The 18,855-nt window shown below is 36.6% G+C and overlaps 1 protein-coding gene across 2 annotated transcripts in view; it reads right to left on the bottom strand.

The window, feature by feature from the left end:
• LOC127843594 (lipoxygenase homology domain-containing protein 1-like) overlaps positions 1–18,855 on the bottom strand; it is a 220,772-nt gene that overhangs the window by 72,295 nt on the left and 129,622 nt on the right. For both annotated transcript variants that reach the window (XM_052373278.1, XM_052373283.1), the window contains exons 13-19: positions 13,096–13,346; positions 10,139–10,274; positions 9,372–9,619; positions 7,911–8,046; positions 6,995–7,146; positions 6,556–6,713; positions 3,239–3,312 (exon numbers count right to left, since the gene is read on the bottom strand). In XM_052373278.1, the coding sequence (XP_052229238.1) occupies positions 3,239–3,312; positions 6,556–6,713; positions 6,995–7,146; positions 7,911–8,046; positions 9,372–9,619; positions 10,139–10,274; positions 13,096–13,346 (1,155 nt within the window). The remainder of the gene's footprint in view (positions 1–3,238; positions 3,313–6,555; positions 6,714–6,994; positions 7,147–7,910; positions 8,047–9,371; positions 9,620–10,138; positions 10,275–13,095; positions 13,347–18,855) is intronic.

Here is an 18,855-nt window from a genome sequence, read left to right as displayed (position 1 = left end):
TTAAAAAATATGCTGACAGAAACAAGAATTTGGTCATTAAATACTGCACCCATTATATCGCCCCATCGGTGCAAAAAGGTGCCTTCTAATTTAATGTCACATGGTACCTTTTTGCACCAAGTAATGTAGGTCATTACGAACTTAATTACGAATAGCACATCAATGGCAACTCATTACTAATGCATGCAAGTAAAGTATGGCATGTAACCAGAGCCACAGAGTATATATATATATATATATACTCTTTTAACACTTGCCATAACTGAACTTCAAGCGTGTGATGTATGCAATTATATTATAAACTACTGAATAATTTCTTTACATTGACTTCATTTATATGCAAAATAAATTACTTTCTTTTCTATTATACTTAAATTAAACAGCACCTTCAGTTCATATTAAAACATTGATGTACTGGAGGCAAATGAACAGCCAATCGTAAATTTGAGTCCAAAGCCACACAATGAGCATGCTGTCATGTAATTTCATATAAAACTACTTACCGTCTTCTGAAGTGAATGGATACAAAGAACATAAATCACACATTATTCAGTCATAAATTTCTACTGTTAAAATTTATTGGGTGTTCTATTTAATATTTTTACATTTTGATATGCATTTTTAATGAGTATGAGCACAATACTGCATATTAAGCAGCGGCTAATAATGCAAATGACATGAAAACAGCATTAGTAGGAGACTGAAAAGCAATTAAAACTGAACATTAGCATAAACAACTTTTGTGGGATTGGTAAAGAAATTCTTAATATGGCCATTCTCCCCCTTGCTCTAACTCAAGTAGGGCAGTGAGTTACTGACATGGGTATGTGCACTGAGTACTGGTACACCAGCAAACGTGTGAATTGTTAACATAACCAAAATATATTATCTGACTGAAAAACTGCACCAAAATCCAATAAACAAGGGGCACTGCTGGTACTCATTACATGACTTGCACAAGTAAAAATAGATACATAAAACAACAACTAAATTGCATTGAAGATGCTTTGCTCTTAAGATCTCCAGAAGCAATTCATTACATTTCATGTCATTCAGTGCACATCCACACCCTGGCTTTTTAGTGTAATGATAATGATTCAAAATCAGACATGGATAACAGATTTGTTATGAAGTAAATTGGTATAACTATGTTACAAAGAACTTGATTAAACAAATTGATGCGGATGCTGACAGCTTAGGAAGGACTGCTGGTGAGTAATTTTACAAAATGACAAGACTGAAGAGTGCCATGATGTAGGGTTTTCATTATTAACCGATTGAATTCATCCTCATTCAGTTAAAATCGCCAGAAAATCGGTTGTTTTTCCCAAATCTTTAAAATTGCGATCGGAAGTTTTGATCACACGAACCGACAATAATTGACGAGGAATAACCGTAGTATAGTAGAGCGACGCCCGGTCATTCAGTCAGTTCATTAATTCAGCCTAAGAGCTACTGTTTTCAATGAACTTCTAGAAAAGCATGTCAACCATAATCAGCGCTCAGGCAGCCTAATACACGCCGACCCCACATGAAACTGTATCAAATAGCTGTACATTTCAAAGAATATTACTGACCTTATCTCAACGAATGTAGCACTGTAGAGCGTAATTTACTATTTTTTTAGTTAGAGAAAAGGTTTCAACATATCAAAAAAATGCTCTTCGATTTTCTACCAAAATAAAAGATATTAGCTATCTCTGCCCTACGAAGTTGTTATTCAGCATCTAAATAATAAAGTCCACGCTTTCCCCGAGGAAGAATGACGTGATGTTATACATGAAGTCTAATTTTGGCATGATTTTCATCTGTACATGAAAAACACGAAAAATGTGTCTCTGTTGCTATAATTTTCTTTGTTTTCCGTGAATAATGAAATCTGAAAATGATTTTAGATAACACATTTAATTATACACATTTGAAAGTACTTTAATTAAATAATGCTTTTTGTTATACAAATGGTCATAACACATAATGTAATAAGTAGGTAAATAACGTGTTTTGAGATTGCCAAACTATGCATACATAATATAGGTCTACATGCATGAATGACCTGACAAGTTATATCACAATCCGGAATGAAAAGTACTCAGTAAAATTTAAAGAAAGACGCGTTTTTTCTCTCAGAAATTCACTTTCACAAACTTTTCTGAAAAGAGGTACATGTAACAGTTTTGATTGAGTCGTTGATTTGTCAATATTACTAAATATAAATGGCTCTCAATGCTCTCCAATCGCGTCACGTGATTCACGCATGTTCAATGGGAATTCCCCAATCTCACAATTTAATTTGTATATGCACTTGCGTTAAATGGCGGACGACATTCATCGTCAATATTGGCCGTAATTTGGTTTTGAAAAAAATAAATCGTAATAATACTGGATTATCGGGTAATGGATAGAATTGGAACATGCAAAGATCTATCAATATTATATGTTTTTACATTGTACAGTATACTAAAAATGTGAAAATCTTAAAATGTTCTATTCTTTTTAGACCTCATTTTAACTTTTTATGCTCTGAAAATAGAAGTTAATTTTGTCCCTAAAATGTCTAGAATTGGTTTTCGGCGGCCCCCTTGACCTCCGGCCGAATCGGTTACTATTCCAAAATAATCCTTTGTTTACAATCATAATGACAACCCTGCATGATGGCTCTGAAGTGCTCAACGGAGTTCTAAGACATCGATTGCTGAAAATGTGACTAGATCATTTAGTTTTTGGCCTTCATATTGCCAAGATAGACATTTTTACCAAGTTTCATCAAGATTGAGTCATACTGGTAAATGTGGCCCAAGAGTGGTAACAAGTTTTAGGCTTTAATCTTGTGACATACATTTTAGAGGCATCTAACCCAGATACCTAATTTCAATAGATATTGTCAATATAAACATTCTGACAAAGTTTCATAAAGCTTTAGTCATATATCTTGCCACTGGAGTGATAAGATTGTTATTTAAACTTAAATTTGACCTGATGAGCTAGTTTCTAAATGCAAAAATGAAGTGTAAATGAATATACCAGAAAGACTTGAAGTTTCAATTGTATTGCTTTGAAAACATTATAGCAGTTCACTCCATAAACTAAGTACATTTTATGCAATGAAAATGACTCATGTAATAACTGCAATATAACCCTGTAAACAGGATATTGAAAAACAATCTACAAACCATAAGATCTTCCAATACTTGTTAGGTACAAACAAATGCTCTTGAAATAAAATTGTCTGAAAACTTACTGGACAACATCTGTGTTCCAGAACACGTGATTTCCCGCTCTATAAGTCCATCATCCATATCCTCTGCTAACCATCTGCAATAGAATCAGAAACAAATATACAAAGGGGGGGTACTTGTTGATTTGTATATTATATGAGTGAGCATAAAGTTATATGATTGTTTTGTTGCACACTTGAACTTATCACTGTTTTTAACAGTATTTCAGTGGTATCACAAAGGTCAGTTTACCATCTTACACTTTCCTGAGTAAGCTAGTTTATAAGTTCTAAGTGCACATGCTTATGCAAGAAACAGACAACAGATCTTCTTCAATCAGAGGTAGACAGTGGATTGACATAAGATTCATTATATGACCATCCCCCATAGAGGTTATGTGGCTGGGCCAGATATGAATCCCTAATCCATGGATTATGTGGCTGGGCCAGACATCAAATCCCAAATCCTTGGTTTATGTGTCTGGCCAGAAATGAATCCCCAATCCTTGCTTATGTGGCTGGGCCAGATATGAATCCCCAATCCTTGCTTATGTGGCTGGGCCAGACATGAATCCCTAATCCTTGGATTATGTGGCTGTGCAAGACGTGGAATCCCCAATCCTTGGATTATGTGCCAGGACAGACATCCAAACCTTGGATTATAAGGCTGGGTCAGGCATCGAATCCCCAATTCTTGTATTATATGGCTTGGCCAGGCATCAAATTCCAAATCCTTGGTTTTGTGGCTGGGCCAGAAATGGAATCCACAATCCTTGGATGTGGCTGGGCAATACATGAAATACCCAATTCTGAGATTATGTAGCTGGGCCAGGCATGGAATCCACACTCATTGGTTATGTGGCTGGGCCAGACATTGAATGCCAAATATTTGGTTATGTGACTCGGCCAGACATGGAATCCCAAATCCTTGGTTATGTGGCTGGGTCAGACATGGAATCCCAAATCCTTGGTTATGTTGCTAGGTCAGAAATTGAATCCCAAATCCTTGGTTTTGTGACTGGGCCAGACATGGAATTCAAAATCCTTGGTTATGTTGCTGAGCCAGACATGATATTCAAAATCCTTGGTTATGTGGCTGGGTCATACATGGAATCCCCAATCTTTGGTTATGTGGCTGTTAAAGACATGAATCCAAAATCCTTGATTATGTGGCTAGCCAAAAATTGAATCCCAAATCATTGGTTGTGTGGCTGGGTCAGACATGGAATCCCAAATCCTTGGTTATGTGGCTGGGTCAGACATGGAATCCCAAATCCTTGGTAATGTGGCTGAGCCACCCATGGAATCCCCAATCCCTTGTTTTATAATCTAGCATTTGACCAACTGAGCCAGCTGGCCCAGTTTGTAAAATAAAACAAGAACAAGAGCACCGCCTTGTGGGTGCAGACAGCTCATCTATTTTTCTTTTTAAAGGTGAAGGGACCTATCTCAATTTCAATCACAAAAGAGGGAGGGGTGGAGTGGAGGGGGTATATAGTGTGGGGGTGTGGTCATTTATTACATTATCGTCCAAAAATGCAAAAAAAAGCAACAAAATAATATAAAATGTTTGATTTTCTAAGTATAAAAAGGGCACATAATTCTGTCAAAATGCACGCCAGAGTTATCTTACTTTGCCTGCCCAGTTCCCTCATGATAGTAAGTAAGTGTACCAAGTTTGAATGCAATAGCATTGATACTTTATGAGAAAAGTGGACCTAAACGCAAAACTTAACCGGACGCCGACGCCGAGGCCAAGGTGATGACAATAGCTCATAATTTTTTATCAAAAAATAGATGAGCTAAAAATTGCACCACCACACAACCAGGTTTTCAATAGCTCAATAACAGCACCTTGACCTTAATGCAACTTCCCCAAGGCTAGGTCTGCTAATCAGCAACTAACATACAAACTTTCATAACAATACCACAATAGAACTCAAGTAATTGAGCAGAAAGGATGGCCTTTGATAACAGTGACCTTGACTTTAATCTGACTGATCTGAAATGCAATCCAAAGCTAGGTATGAATGTTTTATACCTAAACACATTATTTTAGAACAATGCCTGCATCTTAATTTAAGTTATGTTATTGAAAGGAAACATATTTTCGATTTTTGTAATAGTGACCATTAACCTAGAACTGATAAATAACAATCCAATCATTAGTTAGGTCTGCATCTAAACTATCTACACACAAATTCAGTAAAACAAATCCATCCACATAAAAATTATATAGAAGTTTATAACTGAAATAATTTTTTTCTTCTTTAAGTAATAGTGACCTTTACTTAAACCATACTAGCCGCCATTACAATTCAATGCTTTGTCTCCAAGACAGCTTTCTTCATTCATCGAGATCAATACCAACCAAAATGATTCACCCCATTTCCCTTATTGCAACTGGCCCCAAATGCATTCCTACGCTAATTCTTCCTGTAAGCTACCTACACTAATCAAAATTTAAGGGTAACTTTTCCATCCAACTTCAAGTTGTTGACCTTAATCAATGTTACCTTTGACAGACTCCTCTTCTCATACCACAACAACCTTAACATACATTACTTTATGAAGACACACTTTCAACTACAACAAGAGATGTGTTTGTCAGAAACACAATGCCCCCTAATGCGCCGCTGCTTTTTTGTTTGACCTTTGACCTTGAAGGTTGACCTTGACCTTTCACCAGTCAAAATGTGCAGCTCCATGAGATACACATGCATGCCAAATATCAAGTTGCTATGTTCAATATTTCAAAGGTTATTGCAAAACTTTCCTATATTAAAGTTTTAAATTTTTTACCTTTGACCTTGAAGGATGACCTTGACCTTTCATCACTCAAAATGTGCAGCTCCATGAGATACACATGCATGCCAAATATCAAGTTGCTATGTTCAATATTTCAAAAGTTATTGCAAAACTTTACTGTAAGGTTAAAGTTTTGAGACAGAATGACAGACAGAAAGACAGACAGACAGGCCAAAAACAATATAACCCCGATCATTCGATCCGGGGGCATAAAAAGCGACATTAACAAATGTCTACCTTTGGCAGAAACTGTATTCAATATGCCACAGCCACAGCCACCTAAACAGACATGACATTTGACAGACATCAGATCCACTATGCAATACTGACCTTAACTGACGTTACCTTTGGCAGACATCATATCCGCTAGGCCAAAGCAACAATTACAGACATTAAATTTTGCAATCACTTTCCCACAGCAACCTTAAATGACATTACCTTTGGCATATACCATATCTAATAACAACATTAAAAGACGTAAGCTTTGGCGGACACAGTATCCACTACGCCAAAGTGAGCTCAGCTGAAGTTACCTTTGGCAGATGAACTCCTGTTCAAATTTCTTTTCGCCCGCCTGCCTGACGATGACCTTGTCAAGGAACCAGCCTGCACCCGCACCCTTCCCATCATGCCCTATCCTGATCTTGGTCAGCTTCAGCACTGACACTGCCTCGATGGTGAATTCATCCATCTGGAAATGTGCAAAAACTTTGAAACAATTCATCGCATGGTATATCAATCAAAATTTTGTCACAAATAATAAATTGATCTACTAAAAGGTGTTGTTTTTACAAAACTTTAATGTATATGTCGTTTCTTTTGCTTTTGACAAATACTATGCCTTTTTGATACCTAGTGAATAAAGAGAAAATTAACCTTGATTGCATTAACTGATTATTATCTCATATGCATTATCCCAAGCAAATGTTGACATCAATTCCGAAAGGTGTATTTTGAGAAATGTAAACACACCTTTCCCTTCTCAAATTTATCGAAGTTTTGAGATTTCTTCAAGAATCTAATGCCAGTGTCACCCCGTTCACCGAAGATGTTGATGTAAACATTCGCGTTGGTGCCTGCCATGCTCCGGGATCCAGTAAACACCTGAATAACGTACTTATCCACTGGAAGGAAACCAGACGAAAATTAATAAATGAGCCTGGGAAAACTGGGCTTAATGTGAGCAAAATGTTATCCCTTATTAACCTGTGCAGTCCCCACAAGCTAATCAGGGAATGTACTTTCTGCTTTTTTCATTTAAAAGTATTTTGTTCTTTAAAAAAAAATCCATCAAAGACAGAAAGACTCCTCCCAGTTAAGCCTGTGTTGACTGCACAGACTTATCTAGTAGGACACTTTAAAGGCATGCATTAAGCCTAGTTTTCACAGATTGATGCTCAAATAATGCATGTTGAAATTCATCAAAATGTTCTTGATGTATTTTTAACATTTTCTTATCAGTAGACACAGGATTACTTTAGCATGAATAAATATATAGTAGATGTAATAAACAACAAATAAACATGCATTTTAAATTCTATTGTAACCATAACACAGACAGACAACACATTCAAGATTATTTGCTAATTGGATAAACATTACATTATTAAAAATTTTGTTCCTAAGATAACCTCACCCAATGACTCCAAGAAGTGTTTTTTTTACAGGAAACAGACAAAAGAGTAAACAAGCCAAATATTTTTATATAGGTTTACGAGAAACAGACAAAACAGTCAACAAGCCAAATCTTTTTATATAAGTTTACGAGAAACAGACAAAAGAGTCAACTGCAAGCCAAATCTTTTTATATTATAAGTTTACGGGAAACAGACAAAACAGACAAAAGAGTCAACAAGCCAAATCTCTGTATATAAAATTTTGCACTCACAAGGTAAAGGATTCTTGATGCCAGGTCCAGTGGCGGGAAGTTCCCTCACGATTGAGCCGTCATCTTCCCCAACTGCCAGCCATCGATTGCAGAGGAATTCAAATTTCTCTTTAGTACTGATGTTTTCTATATTGATCTGAAAGGCAATTCAAGTTTGATTTTTTTCATTTGGTGGTTTTTGCATATTTTGTTTCCATAACTTTTCAGTAGAATAATGAGACACGCTCAGGATAACCAAGCATCATGAATATGTGTAAAACATCCTCTCAGATGTTTGCATGACCATTGGATATGATAAAGGGAGCCCTTATACATGACCATTGGATATGATAAAGGGAGCCCTTATACATGACCATTGTATATGATAAAGGGAGCCCTTATACATGACCATTGGATATGATAAAGGGAGCCCTTATACATGACCATTGTATATGATAAAGGGAGCCCTTATACATGTTCCAAAAATAAAACTGTCAACAGACATTACTTAAGCCATGCATATATTTTCTTAGACCAAATATTAACATGAACGGAAAAATATATTGGAAAATTCTTTTTTTAAGGCACAAAGGTTTTAAAGATCTTTGATAATTATATTGTCTAATGACCAGAGAAACACAATTGTTCTTACACATATATGCCATTAATTGGAACTACATCAGAAACAAATATCAGTGGATAAATTAAAATTAAATATTAAGAATAACAACCACCCATCTAAAAGGCTTAAATCTTGAAAATAATGTTAACCAAACATCCCAATATCTGAAATCATGCTAACATAGCAACATTAAATCCCAATAGCTTAAATCATGCAACAAAAGCAATCAAGCATACCATTGGCTACTATAAATCAAAAAAAGAAATCCCAAATCAAGATTTTTTTTTTGATTTTTTTTTACCACATTTATATAGCGCCTTTTCATACTCAAGATGTGCGATCAAAGGCGCTTTACAGTTTTCCCTGATCATTGGGTCATAAGTCGTCCGTTAACATCTTGGAGCAGTATGCAGCCACGGCACATTGGCTTATTTCCCTCACAGGTACCCATTTATACACCTGGGTGGAGAGGAGCAGATGTGGGATAAATTTCTTGCTCAAGGAAATTCCAGTGGTCAGGGCGGGATTCAAACCCGGGACCTCTCGATCCCTAAGCCAGCGTCCTACCATTAGACCACTGCTCCCACAAAATTATGTCTAAAATTATTAAACTTTAGCAACCACATATAACAATGGTTTAAATCATTTTACAATAGCAATCACAAATCCAGATATCTAACACCATGTAACAATAGCGATCAGAAATAAATATGTCTGAAGTCATGTAACAACAGCAACCACATATTCTAATGGCTTTAATGATCTCAAATACATCAGGATGTCTATAATCATTTACTTATAGGGACCACACAATGGTAATGACTATATAAACTAAATTAATGTAACCATGGGAACCGTACCCTGTCCAGATGCCAGCCTGCCGCCCGACCACTGTCATCATGGTACACCCTCAGCTTGTAGGGCAGCCCAACATCCTGAATGTTCACCTTGAAGAGATCCACCTTTCCTTTCTCAAAATTATCTCCCTTGTTATCAAGGGGGATTTCCTCAGATTTACCCTTCTTGCCATACAAGCATATTACCACATTGGCATCAGTTCCAGCGTTGCTCACATCACTTGTCTTCACCCATACGTTCCATGTGTCTTCTGAAATGGAAATGTTTGTCAAAATGTATATTTGTGCAAGAACACAATTTGAGTTATACACAGCAGTTTTTTAAGTTTTGAAACTTTTAATGTGCAAACTGAGTGGTTTGCACATCTTATTGCCAGTACCTGATAACTGCCCTATATGTGTGGGATGGAAGGGGGAGAATGGCCTAAATCATGCAAACTGTCAGTTGCTTGTATTTTTGATATTTTTTACAAAAATTGAGGTTTCTGTCTGCGACTGTTGTACATGCTTAACATTTGTATATCTTCAAAAAAATGTCAAACCCATAAAATTCTTTTGAAGAAATCCTTAAAATGTTTCAATTAGAAATCTATGACATTTTTACATTAGAAATCAATTAAATGTTTTCATTAGAAATTCTTGTAACTCCTTAATTAGAAACCTTTGATATTTCTTTATTCTTAAACAGTTTATGTACTAAACAGTTATTATCCTAAAGATGATGTCTCTATTTCAAAGAAACAATATACTTTATAGTCAAATTGGCTTACTTTTCTCTTTTGTTTTTCTTCGGCCTGTGTCCTCATACAGTGTTCTTTGTATCAAAAAATCACCGTCAGATTTCGACAGCCATTTTCTACATGGGAAGAACTGCTCAATGCCAGTATTTGGACAGTACACGATCACCTGCAAGAACATTCATGTACTAGTACTAAACAGGAACAGATAAATGTGTTAAGTTTGTTTTACTAAAATTATAATTAGTTTTTGACAAGCATGACCCTAATTCAAACTTGACCTAGATATTGTCAAGATAAACATTCTGGATATGGATATCAAGATAGGTTAATAAATGTGACCTCTAGAGAGGTGAAAGGTGTTACTATGATCTGACCTGGATATTCCAATTTGATAATAAATCTACACTTAGATACATAGGCGGGCACTTTGGTAAAGGAGGCATAATAATGTTGCCATCCCCCCCCGTTTTCTTTACTTAAAGGTCTGGCTGTCATTTTTAACAGTCATAACTGACTCTATCACCCATGAAACAACCATCTGTTCTTTACATTATTTTCAAGTAACTGCACACAATCAGCGGCTTTGAAGTTGTAGTTTTTCTACCTATTCACCCTTACATAAAGTACTTGTACCTTAAATGGGACAGCTAAGTGTTTTCGATTTACATTCTGAATAAAGCTTTGTCATAAAGAAAATGTTTTGATTGAAAAATGATTTGAATTTGAATGCACCATGATGGCTTTTAACTCTCTCCTGAGTTCACAGATATCCATCTTTGAAGACTTGAATTGTCTACGACCCCATGATGTGTTCAATGGTTTTATTATTATTACACAAATATAGTGTTTTGCTATTTAAAAAAACACGACTGAACATGTTGATAGGAAAGATTCAAACAAATCAGGTTTGATACTGGGCACTTTCCTGTATTTGGCCTGTTACTAACGTTGCAAATTATTTAGCTGTCAATTTAAGTGGCTTAATATACAGGAAATGATGCTTATGGCTTGCTCCAACATTTTAGATATATTGTTTAAAATGTATTCAATCTTTATGTTTAAATGTAGTTTTTAGAATTGAATGCTATTTTGTTAATTTCATCAATGTTTAAACTGTCAAGAAAATTATGCCCCATTTACTCTAATAAACATCATAAAAAAAGTTGCACACATTAATAATTGATAATACTCGAGCAACATCCATCTCTTAATTTTGAGAAAACTCATATATACTCATTACAAGAAGATTAAACAACAGGGCCATGATGGCCCTGAATTACTCACCTGACTAACCAAATACAATCCCAATCCAGATTTCATCAAGACAAACATTCTGACCAAATTTCATGAAGATTGGATGAAAACTGTGACCTCTATTGTCTATACAAGTTTTTTTTTCTATTATTTCACCTAGTGACCTAGTTTTTGCCCTAGTGACCTAGCTTTTGACCCCAGATGACCCAAATACAATCCCAACCCAGATTTCATCAAGATAAACATTCAGACCAAATTTCATAAAGTGTGGATGAAAACTGTGACCTCTAATGTCTACACAAACAAATTGTTGACGTTTTTTCTATTATTTGACCTAGTGACCTAGTTTTTTACCTCAAACGACCCAAATACAATCCCAACCCAGATTTCATCAAGATAAACATTCTGACCACATTTCATAAAGATTGGATGAAAACTGCTACCTCTATTGTCAACACAAGGTTTTTCTATTATTCGACCTAGTTTTTGACCTAGTGACCTAGTTTTTGACCCAAGATGACCCAAATAAAATCTAAACTCAGATTTTATCAAGATAAACATTCTGACCAAATTTCATAAAGATTGTATGAAAACTGTGACATCTATTGTCTATACAAGTTTTTTTTCTATTATTTCACCTAGTGACCTAGTTTTTGACCTAGTGACCTAGCTTTTGACCCCAGATGACCCAAATACAATCCCAACCCAGATTTCATCAAGATAAACATTCAGACCAAATTTCATAAAGATTGGATGAAAACTGTGACCTCTAATGTCTACACAAACAAATTGTTGACGTTTTTTCTATTATTTGACCTAGTGACCTAGTTTTTTACCTCAAACGACCCAAATACAATCCCAACCCAGATTTCATCAAGATAAACATTCTGACCACATTTCATAAAGATTGGATGAAAACTGCTACCTCTATTGTCAACACAAGGTTTTTCTATTATTCGACCTAGTTTTTGACCTAGTGACATAGTTTTTTACCCCAGATGACCCAAATACATTTCCAAGTCAGATTTCATTAAGATAAACATTCTGATCAAATTTCATAAAGATTGGATGAAAACTGCGACCTCTATTGTCTACACAAGGCTTTTCTATTATTTTACCTAGTTTTTTACCTAGTGACCTAGTTTTTGTCCCCAGATGACCCAAATACAATCCCAACCCAGATTTCATCAAGATAAACATTCTGACCGAATTTCATAAAGATTAGATGAAAACTGCGATCTCTATTGTCTACACAAGGTTTTTCTATTATTTGACCTATTATGTGACCTAGTTTTTGACCTAGTGACCTAGTTTTTGACCCCAGATGACCCAAATAAAATCCCAACCCAGATTTTATCAAGATAAACATTCTGACCAAATTTCATAAAGATTGAATGAAAACTGTGACCTCTACTGTCTACACAAACAAATGTTGACGGACGCACGCACACACGCACGCACACACGCACGCACACACAACGGACGCCGGACATCACACGGTCACATAAGATCACCATGTCACTTCATGACAGGTGAGCTAAAAACCCACCTTTGGCGAACTGTGGTCATTAATTATATTAAAATTCCACAGCTTTATGCAAGCACAACACTACCTGCATAACCTGTCAGACATTTATCAATATAACTTTTGTATAACTACATTTCGATAGCACACATCCATTAAAAATAAAGGTGTGATTCAAATGTACAGCTCTACATCCGCGTGAGCCTACCTGGTCACAGTACCAGCCTGATGCGATGCCACTGTCATCATGTCCGATCTCGAGGCTGGTCAGTGGGCTCAGCATGGCTTGCAGGTTGATGGTGAAGATCTCCGTCATGCCACGCTTGAAGCTGCGGTCTGACAACCACACCTTGCCGCTGTCCTGCTTCTTTTTGCCGTTGTGCAGGATCACAAACACTTTGGCGTCGGTTCCTGCATTGGCCTTGTCACCTGTCATCACGGTGATGACGTATGGAAAGCCTGCAAGGATGGTTTGTATATGATGTAAGTAGAGTCTTGTTTTTGAAAAACTGGGCTTAGTGCATGAGCATAAAGTGTCATCCCAGAGTCTTGCCTGTGCACTCAGCACAGGCTAAAAAGGGACCACCCTTTCTGCCTATGTTGGATTTTCACTTAGAAGAGACTTCCTTTCAACAAAATGTTTTCCATAAAAGCTATAAGTGTTTTACATGATAAGCCTAAGCACACAGCACACCTTAATCTGGGACTACACTTTCCTTCCATGCCTATGCACACAGCACACCTTAATCTGGGACTACACTTTCCTTCCATGCCTATGCACACAGCACACCTTAATCTGGGACTACACTTTCCTTTCATGCCTATGCACACAGCACACCTTAATCTGGGACTACAGTTTCTTTCCATGCCTATGCACACAGCACACCTTAATCTGGGACTACACTTTCCTTACGTGCCTATGCACACAGCACACCTTAATATGGGACTACACTTTCCTTACATGCCTATGCACACAGCACACCTTAATCTGGGACTACACTTTCCTTACATGCCTATGCACACAGCACACCTTAATCTGGGACTACACTTTCCTTACATGCCTATGCACACAGCACACCTTAATCTGGGACTACACTTTCCTTACATGCCTATGCACACAGCACACCTTAATCTGGGACTACACTTTCCTTACATGCCTATGCACACAGCACACCTTAATATGGGACTACAGTTTCTTTCCATGCCTATGCACACAGCACACCTTAATCTGGGACTACACTTTCCTACCATGCCTATGCACACAGCACACCTTAATCTGGGACTACACTTTCCTTACATGCCTATGCACACAGCACACCTTAATCTGGGACTACACTTTCCTTACATGCCTATGCACACAGCACACCTTAATCTGGGACTACACTTTCCTTACATGCCTATGCACACAGCACACCTTAATCTGGGACTACACTTTCCTTACATGCCTATGCACACAGCACACCTTAATATGGGACTACAGTTTCTTTCCATGCCTATGCACACAGCACACCTTAATCTGGGACTACACGTTCCTTACATGCCTATGCACACAGCACACCTTAATCTGGGACTAACCTTTCCTTACATGCCTATGCATACAGCACACCTTTATCTGGGACTACACTTTCCTTACATGCCTATGCACACAGCACACCTTAATCTGGGACTACACTTTCCTTACATGCCTATGCACACAGCACACCTTAATCTGGGACTACAGTTTCTTTCCATGCCTATGCACACAGCACACCTTAATCTGGGACTACACTTTCCTTACGTGCCTATGCACACAGCACACCTTAATATGGGACTACACTTTCCTTACACGCCTATGCACACAGCACACCTTAATCTGGGACTACACTTTCCTTACATGCCTATGCACACAGCACACCTTAATCTGGGACTACACTTTCCTTTCATGCCTATGCACACAGCACACCTTAATCTGGGACTACACTTTCCTTACATGCCTATGCACACAGCACACCTTAATCTGGGACTACACTTTCCTTACATGCCTATGCACACAGCACACCTTAATCTGGGACTACACTTTCCTTACATGCCTATGCACACAGAACACCTTAATCTGGGACTACACTTTCCTTACATGCCTATGCACACAGCACACCTTAATATGGGACTACACTTTCCTTACATGCCTATGCACACAGCACACCTTAATCTGGGACTACACTTTCCTTACATGCCTATGCACACAGCACACCTTAATCTGGGACTACACTTTCCTTACAAGCCTATGCACACAGCACACCTTAATCTGGGACTACACTTTCCTTACATGCCTATGCACACAGCACACCTTAATCTGGGACTACACTTTCCTTACATGTCTATGCACACAGCACACCTTAATCTGGGACTACACTTTCCTTACATGCCTATGCACACAGCACATCTTAATCTGGGACTACACTTTCCTTACATGCCTATGCACACAGCACACCTTAATCTGGGACTACACTTTCCTTACATGCCTATGCACACAGCACACCTTAATCTGGGACTACACTTTCCTTACATGCCTTAAGCCTAGTTTTGCCAGAACAAGGCCCAATGCTCCCCATAGGTATATTGTAAGGTCTGTAAAAGCTGTTAGGTAATTTGTGTTAGTTTATTCCCACTTTAACAGGCGCAACATGAAAATGGAAGCATATTAGATGATCTTTTAGAGTATGCTCTAAACAGGTTGATAAGGTATCTCTTTAAGAAGGAAATGAAAGAAGGCTTAAAACAAACAAAGTTAAGAAGGTTATCATGTTGATAATAATTCTTTTACATAACTGTAACTTGCATTATAAAAAGGTTGATAGTTAAAAAAATTGTACAATTTGAGTTATCATGAAGACAGGCATTAACTTGTCACTCAAATGATAATATTTGTCTGCTTTATTTCAGAGAGACATTAAACTGTTAAGAACTTTAAAAACTTTATCCTAAAAGAAAATCAAATGATTAGATCTTCATGGCGTCCCAGGTATTTTCTTGAGGGCACATGCACTTTTTTCAGGCATGTTTACAGGATTGCAACAGTTTGTGAAAAAAATCCTGAACTCTTTGATTTACCTTGTGGTTCAGTATTTAAAGGAAAGCACTACATTAACACTTCCAGATCTTAACTCTTTCAGTGCTGGAACCAAATTTTGAAGGCCTTTGCAAACAGTTTGGATCCAGATGAGACGCCACAGAACGTGGCGTCTCATCTGGATCCAAACTGTTTACTATTCTGATAGTATTCTTTAAAAAAAAATCGAAGAAAATGCTAATTTTACAAACTCAGCAGACAACATTTAAGCAGACGACAAATTTCCCAGCATGCAAAAGGTTAAAGGATTTTTAGCTTGTAAATTTTTCCTTTTTTCTATCTGTGTAACTCTCAATGTAAATGCACTTTTTATACCTGGTTTACAGTTGAAAATGTTGCATCATTTAAAACACACAGAATTAAAAACATCTTTAAAAGATTTGTAACAGAAAAAAATACAGTCCACTACCAGATTAATATTGTCAGAAATAGTTTTTATATTTTGTCAGTTGTTGCAAGATCTAAATACTCATAAATTTGAGACTTTTCTAAAGCATCACTAAATCATATCAATATAGCTCCCTTATTTTTGAATGGCTTGTGCTGAAATTTGGACCAAGAATAATTCAACACATATCTGATATTTCCTGACAATTTAATTGAAATTGAAAAACAACAAAATATAAAACTTAAAAAATTAAAAACATCACTACAAAAGTCAAATTCGCAAACTCGTACAACGTTAAATAATAACAATGTGAAAAGTAAAACGCATAAACTTACACGTCTTAAAAACTGACCGGCTTGCAACATGCCGATTGAGCCGTTTTCGCTCCTGAATTTTCATACAAGCCATATTGTTTTTCTCTAAATAATGTTATGTTTTTCTTGTGTAAAAACTTACCTAGAATTATGAAATTGAAATTAAATTGGAATAACATGTATATCGCCTTTTACTACACTTCGTGATTTTTTAACGCAACACTTTTAAAACTTACATATCTCAGTAATGAGTAAATATTTTTATTTAAAACTGCACATGTGATCATTTGACGACAATATGTGCAAGCTAATGATAAAATCATTCATCCGTGACGATTGGACGCTTTAGCAAGTGGGAAAGGTTGAGTCTGTAAGATGCAAAGTGCGTGATTGCGCTCCTGATTATTCATACAAGCTTCATTGTTTTGTAAATTAATTTTATGTTTTCCTTGTGTAAGAACCCTCCTAAAATAATTAAATTGAAATAAAACTAGAATTAAATCACGTTTCAACATTTCCAGGTGCAAAAATATGAAACCACACCTACCCCACGTGCTAAAGCGTCCAATCGACACTGATGAATGATTTTATCGTGAGCTTGCAGACAATGTAGTCAAATGATCGTATTTAAAATTTTAAATTAATATCTTTACTCATAACTGAGATATTCAAGTTTGAAAAGTGATGCGTTAGAAAAGTCTGCAAGTGTATGCCCTCATTTCTGTGACAATAGTACCACTTTTTTGTCACATGAAACCCCGCTGAAATAGCATGTTTATTCCCTTAATGGCCTTGTGCCCACATATCAAGTATTATCATCTTAGCTTTATGACTTATAGAGTTGTCACAGGATCCAGAGTTTTGTTTACACTTTGTAACACTAGCAACACAATTTTTGTTGCAAAAACAAAACTGAAATAACATGCATAGTTTCTCCTTTGGCCATCTATCCGCACGGAGTTTCCAAGATTTAGCTCAGAGACTTCTTGAGTTGAACATTATCAAGATTTTGGGGACAGATTTCACTTATTCTTTTATTCATAGCAACCACAATTTGTGTGTGTCAAAAATCTGAAATAATGTGCAAATTACCAATTTGACCCTCTATCCACATGCTAAGTTTTATCAACCAGCCTAACAAATTTTGTGAGCTTTCACAGGATCCAAATTTTCTGACAGTTTTTATTTATTCTCTGCATTGCTAGTCAAACACAATTGTAATAAATGAAGTAAGTAGTTTTTTAATGTTCTATGTTTTGTTTTTTGAACAAGCTGAAAGCTTCTCTTATTTTTGCAATTGATATGGCTTTTATACCACTCTGCACATTACAATTTATCTTTTTAATTTATGATTGCAAAACATTAATTCCATTGCATGTTGACATAATTAGAACTGCATTTACCGCTTGCTATTCAAGGCAGGTGTGTTCTTATATAACAGGGTACTATAAATCTTCAGTGCACATAAATTAACATTGGTTTATTTTTGTTAAGTTGCTTTAAAGGGACCTTTTCACTGATTTTGGCAGATATTGAAGCTTGTCATCAAATGCTTTATATTAATCAATGTAAACATTGTATCTAAAAAGCTCCAGTAAAAATTAAGAATAAAACAAGAGCTGTCTCCATAGGATGACATATGCCCCCGAAAAACGCTTTGATAGAAGTTATGAGCATTTTTCAAAACCTAAACACAGATTTCAAAACCTAAACGCGGACCCTAAGTTTAAGGTCAAGGGGGTCAAAATTTGTGTGTGTATGGAAAGGCCTTGTCCATATATACGCATACATGCCAAATATGAAGGTTACACATGAAGTATATAGAAGTTATGAGCATTTTTCGCAACCTAAACGCAAAGTGTGACAGACAGACGGACAGTGCGAACACTATATGCCCTTCTTCTGGGGCATAAAAAGGGTAAAGGTGTGTTTAAAGTCTGATTTCGATACACATGTAGATCTTCAATCAACTTCACAATTACCCCCTGATCACTGGGTCATAAGTCGTCCATTAACATTAGGTGCAGTATGCAGCCACGGCTCATTGGCTTATTTTCCTCACAGGTACCCATTTATACACCTGGGTGGAGAGCAGCAAATGAGGGATAAATTTCTTGCTCAGGAAAATTCCAGTGGTCAGGGCGAAATCGAACCAGG

The sequence above is a fragment of the Dreissena polymorpha genome, chromosome 1, assembly GCF_020536995.1.
Source record: "Dreissena polymorpha isolate Duluth1 chromosome 1, UMN_Dpol_1.0, whole genome shotgun sequence".
NCBI lineage: Eukaryota > Metazoa > Mollusca > Bivalvia > Myida > Dreissenidae > Dreissena > Dreissena polymorpha.
This window is presented reverse-complemented; position numbering and strand designations above follow the sequence as displayed.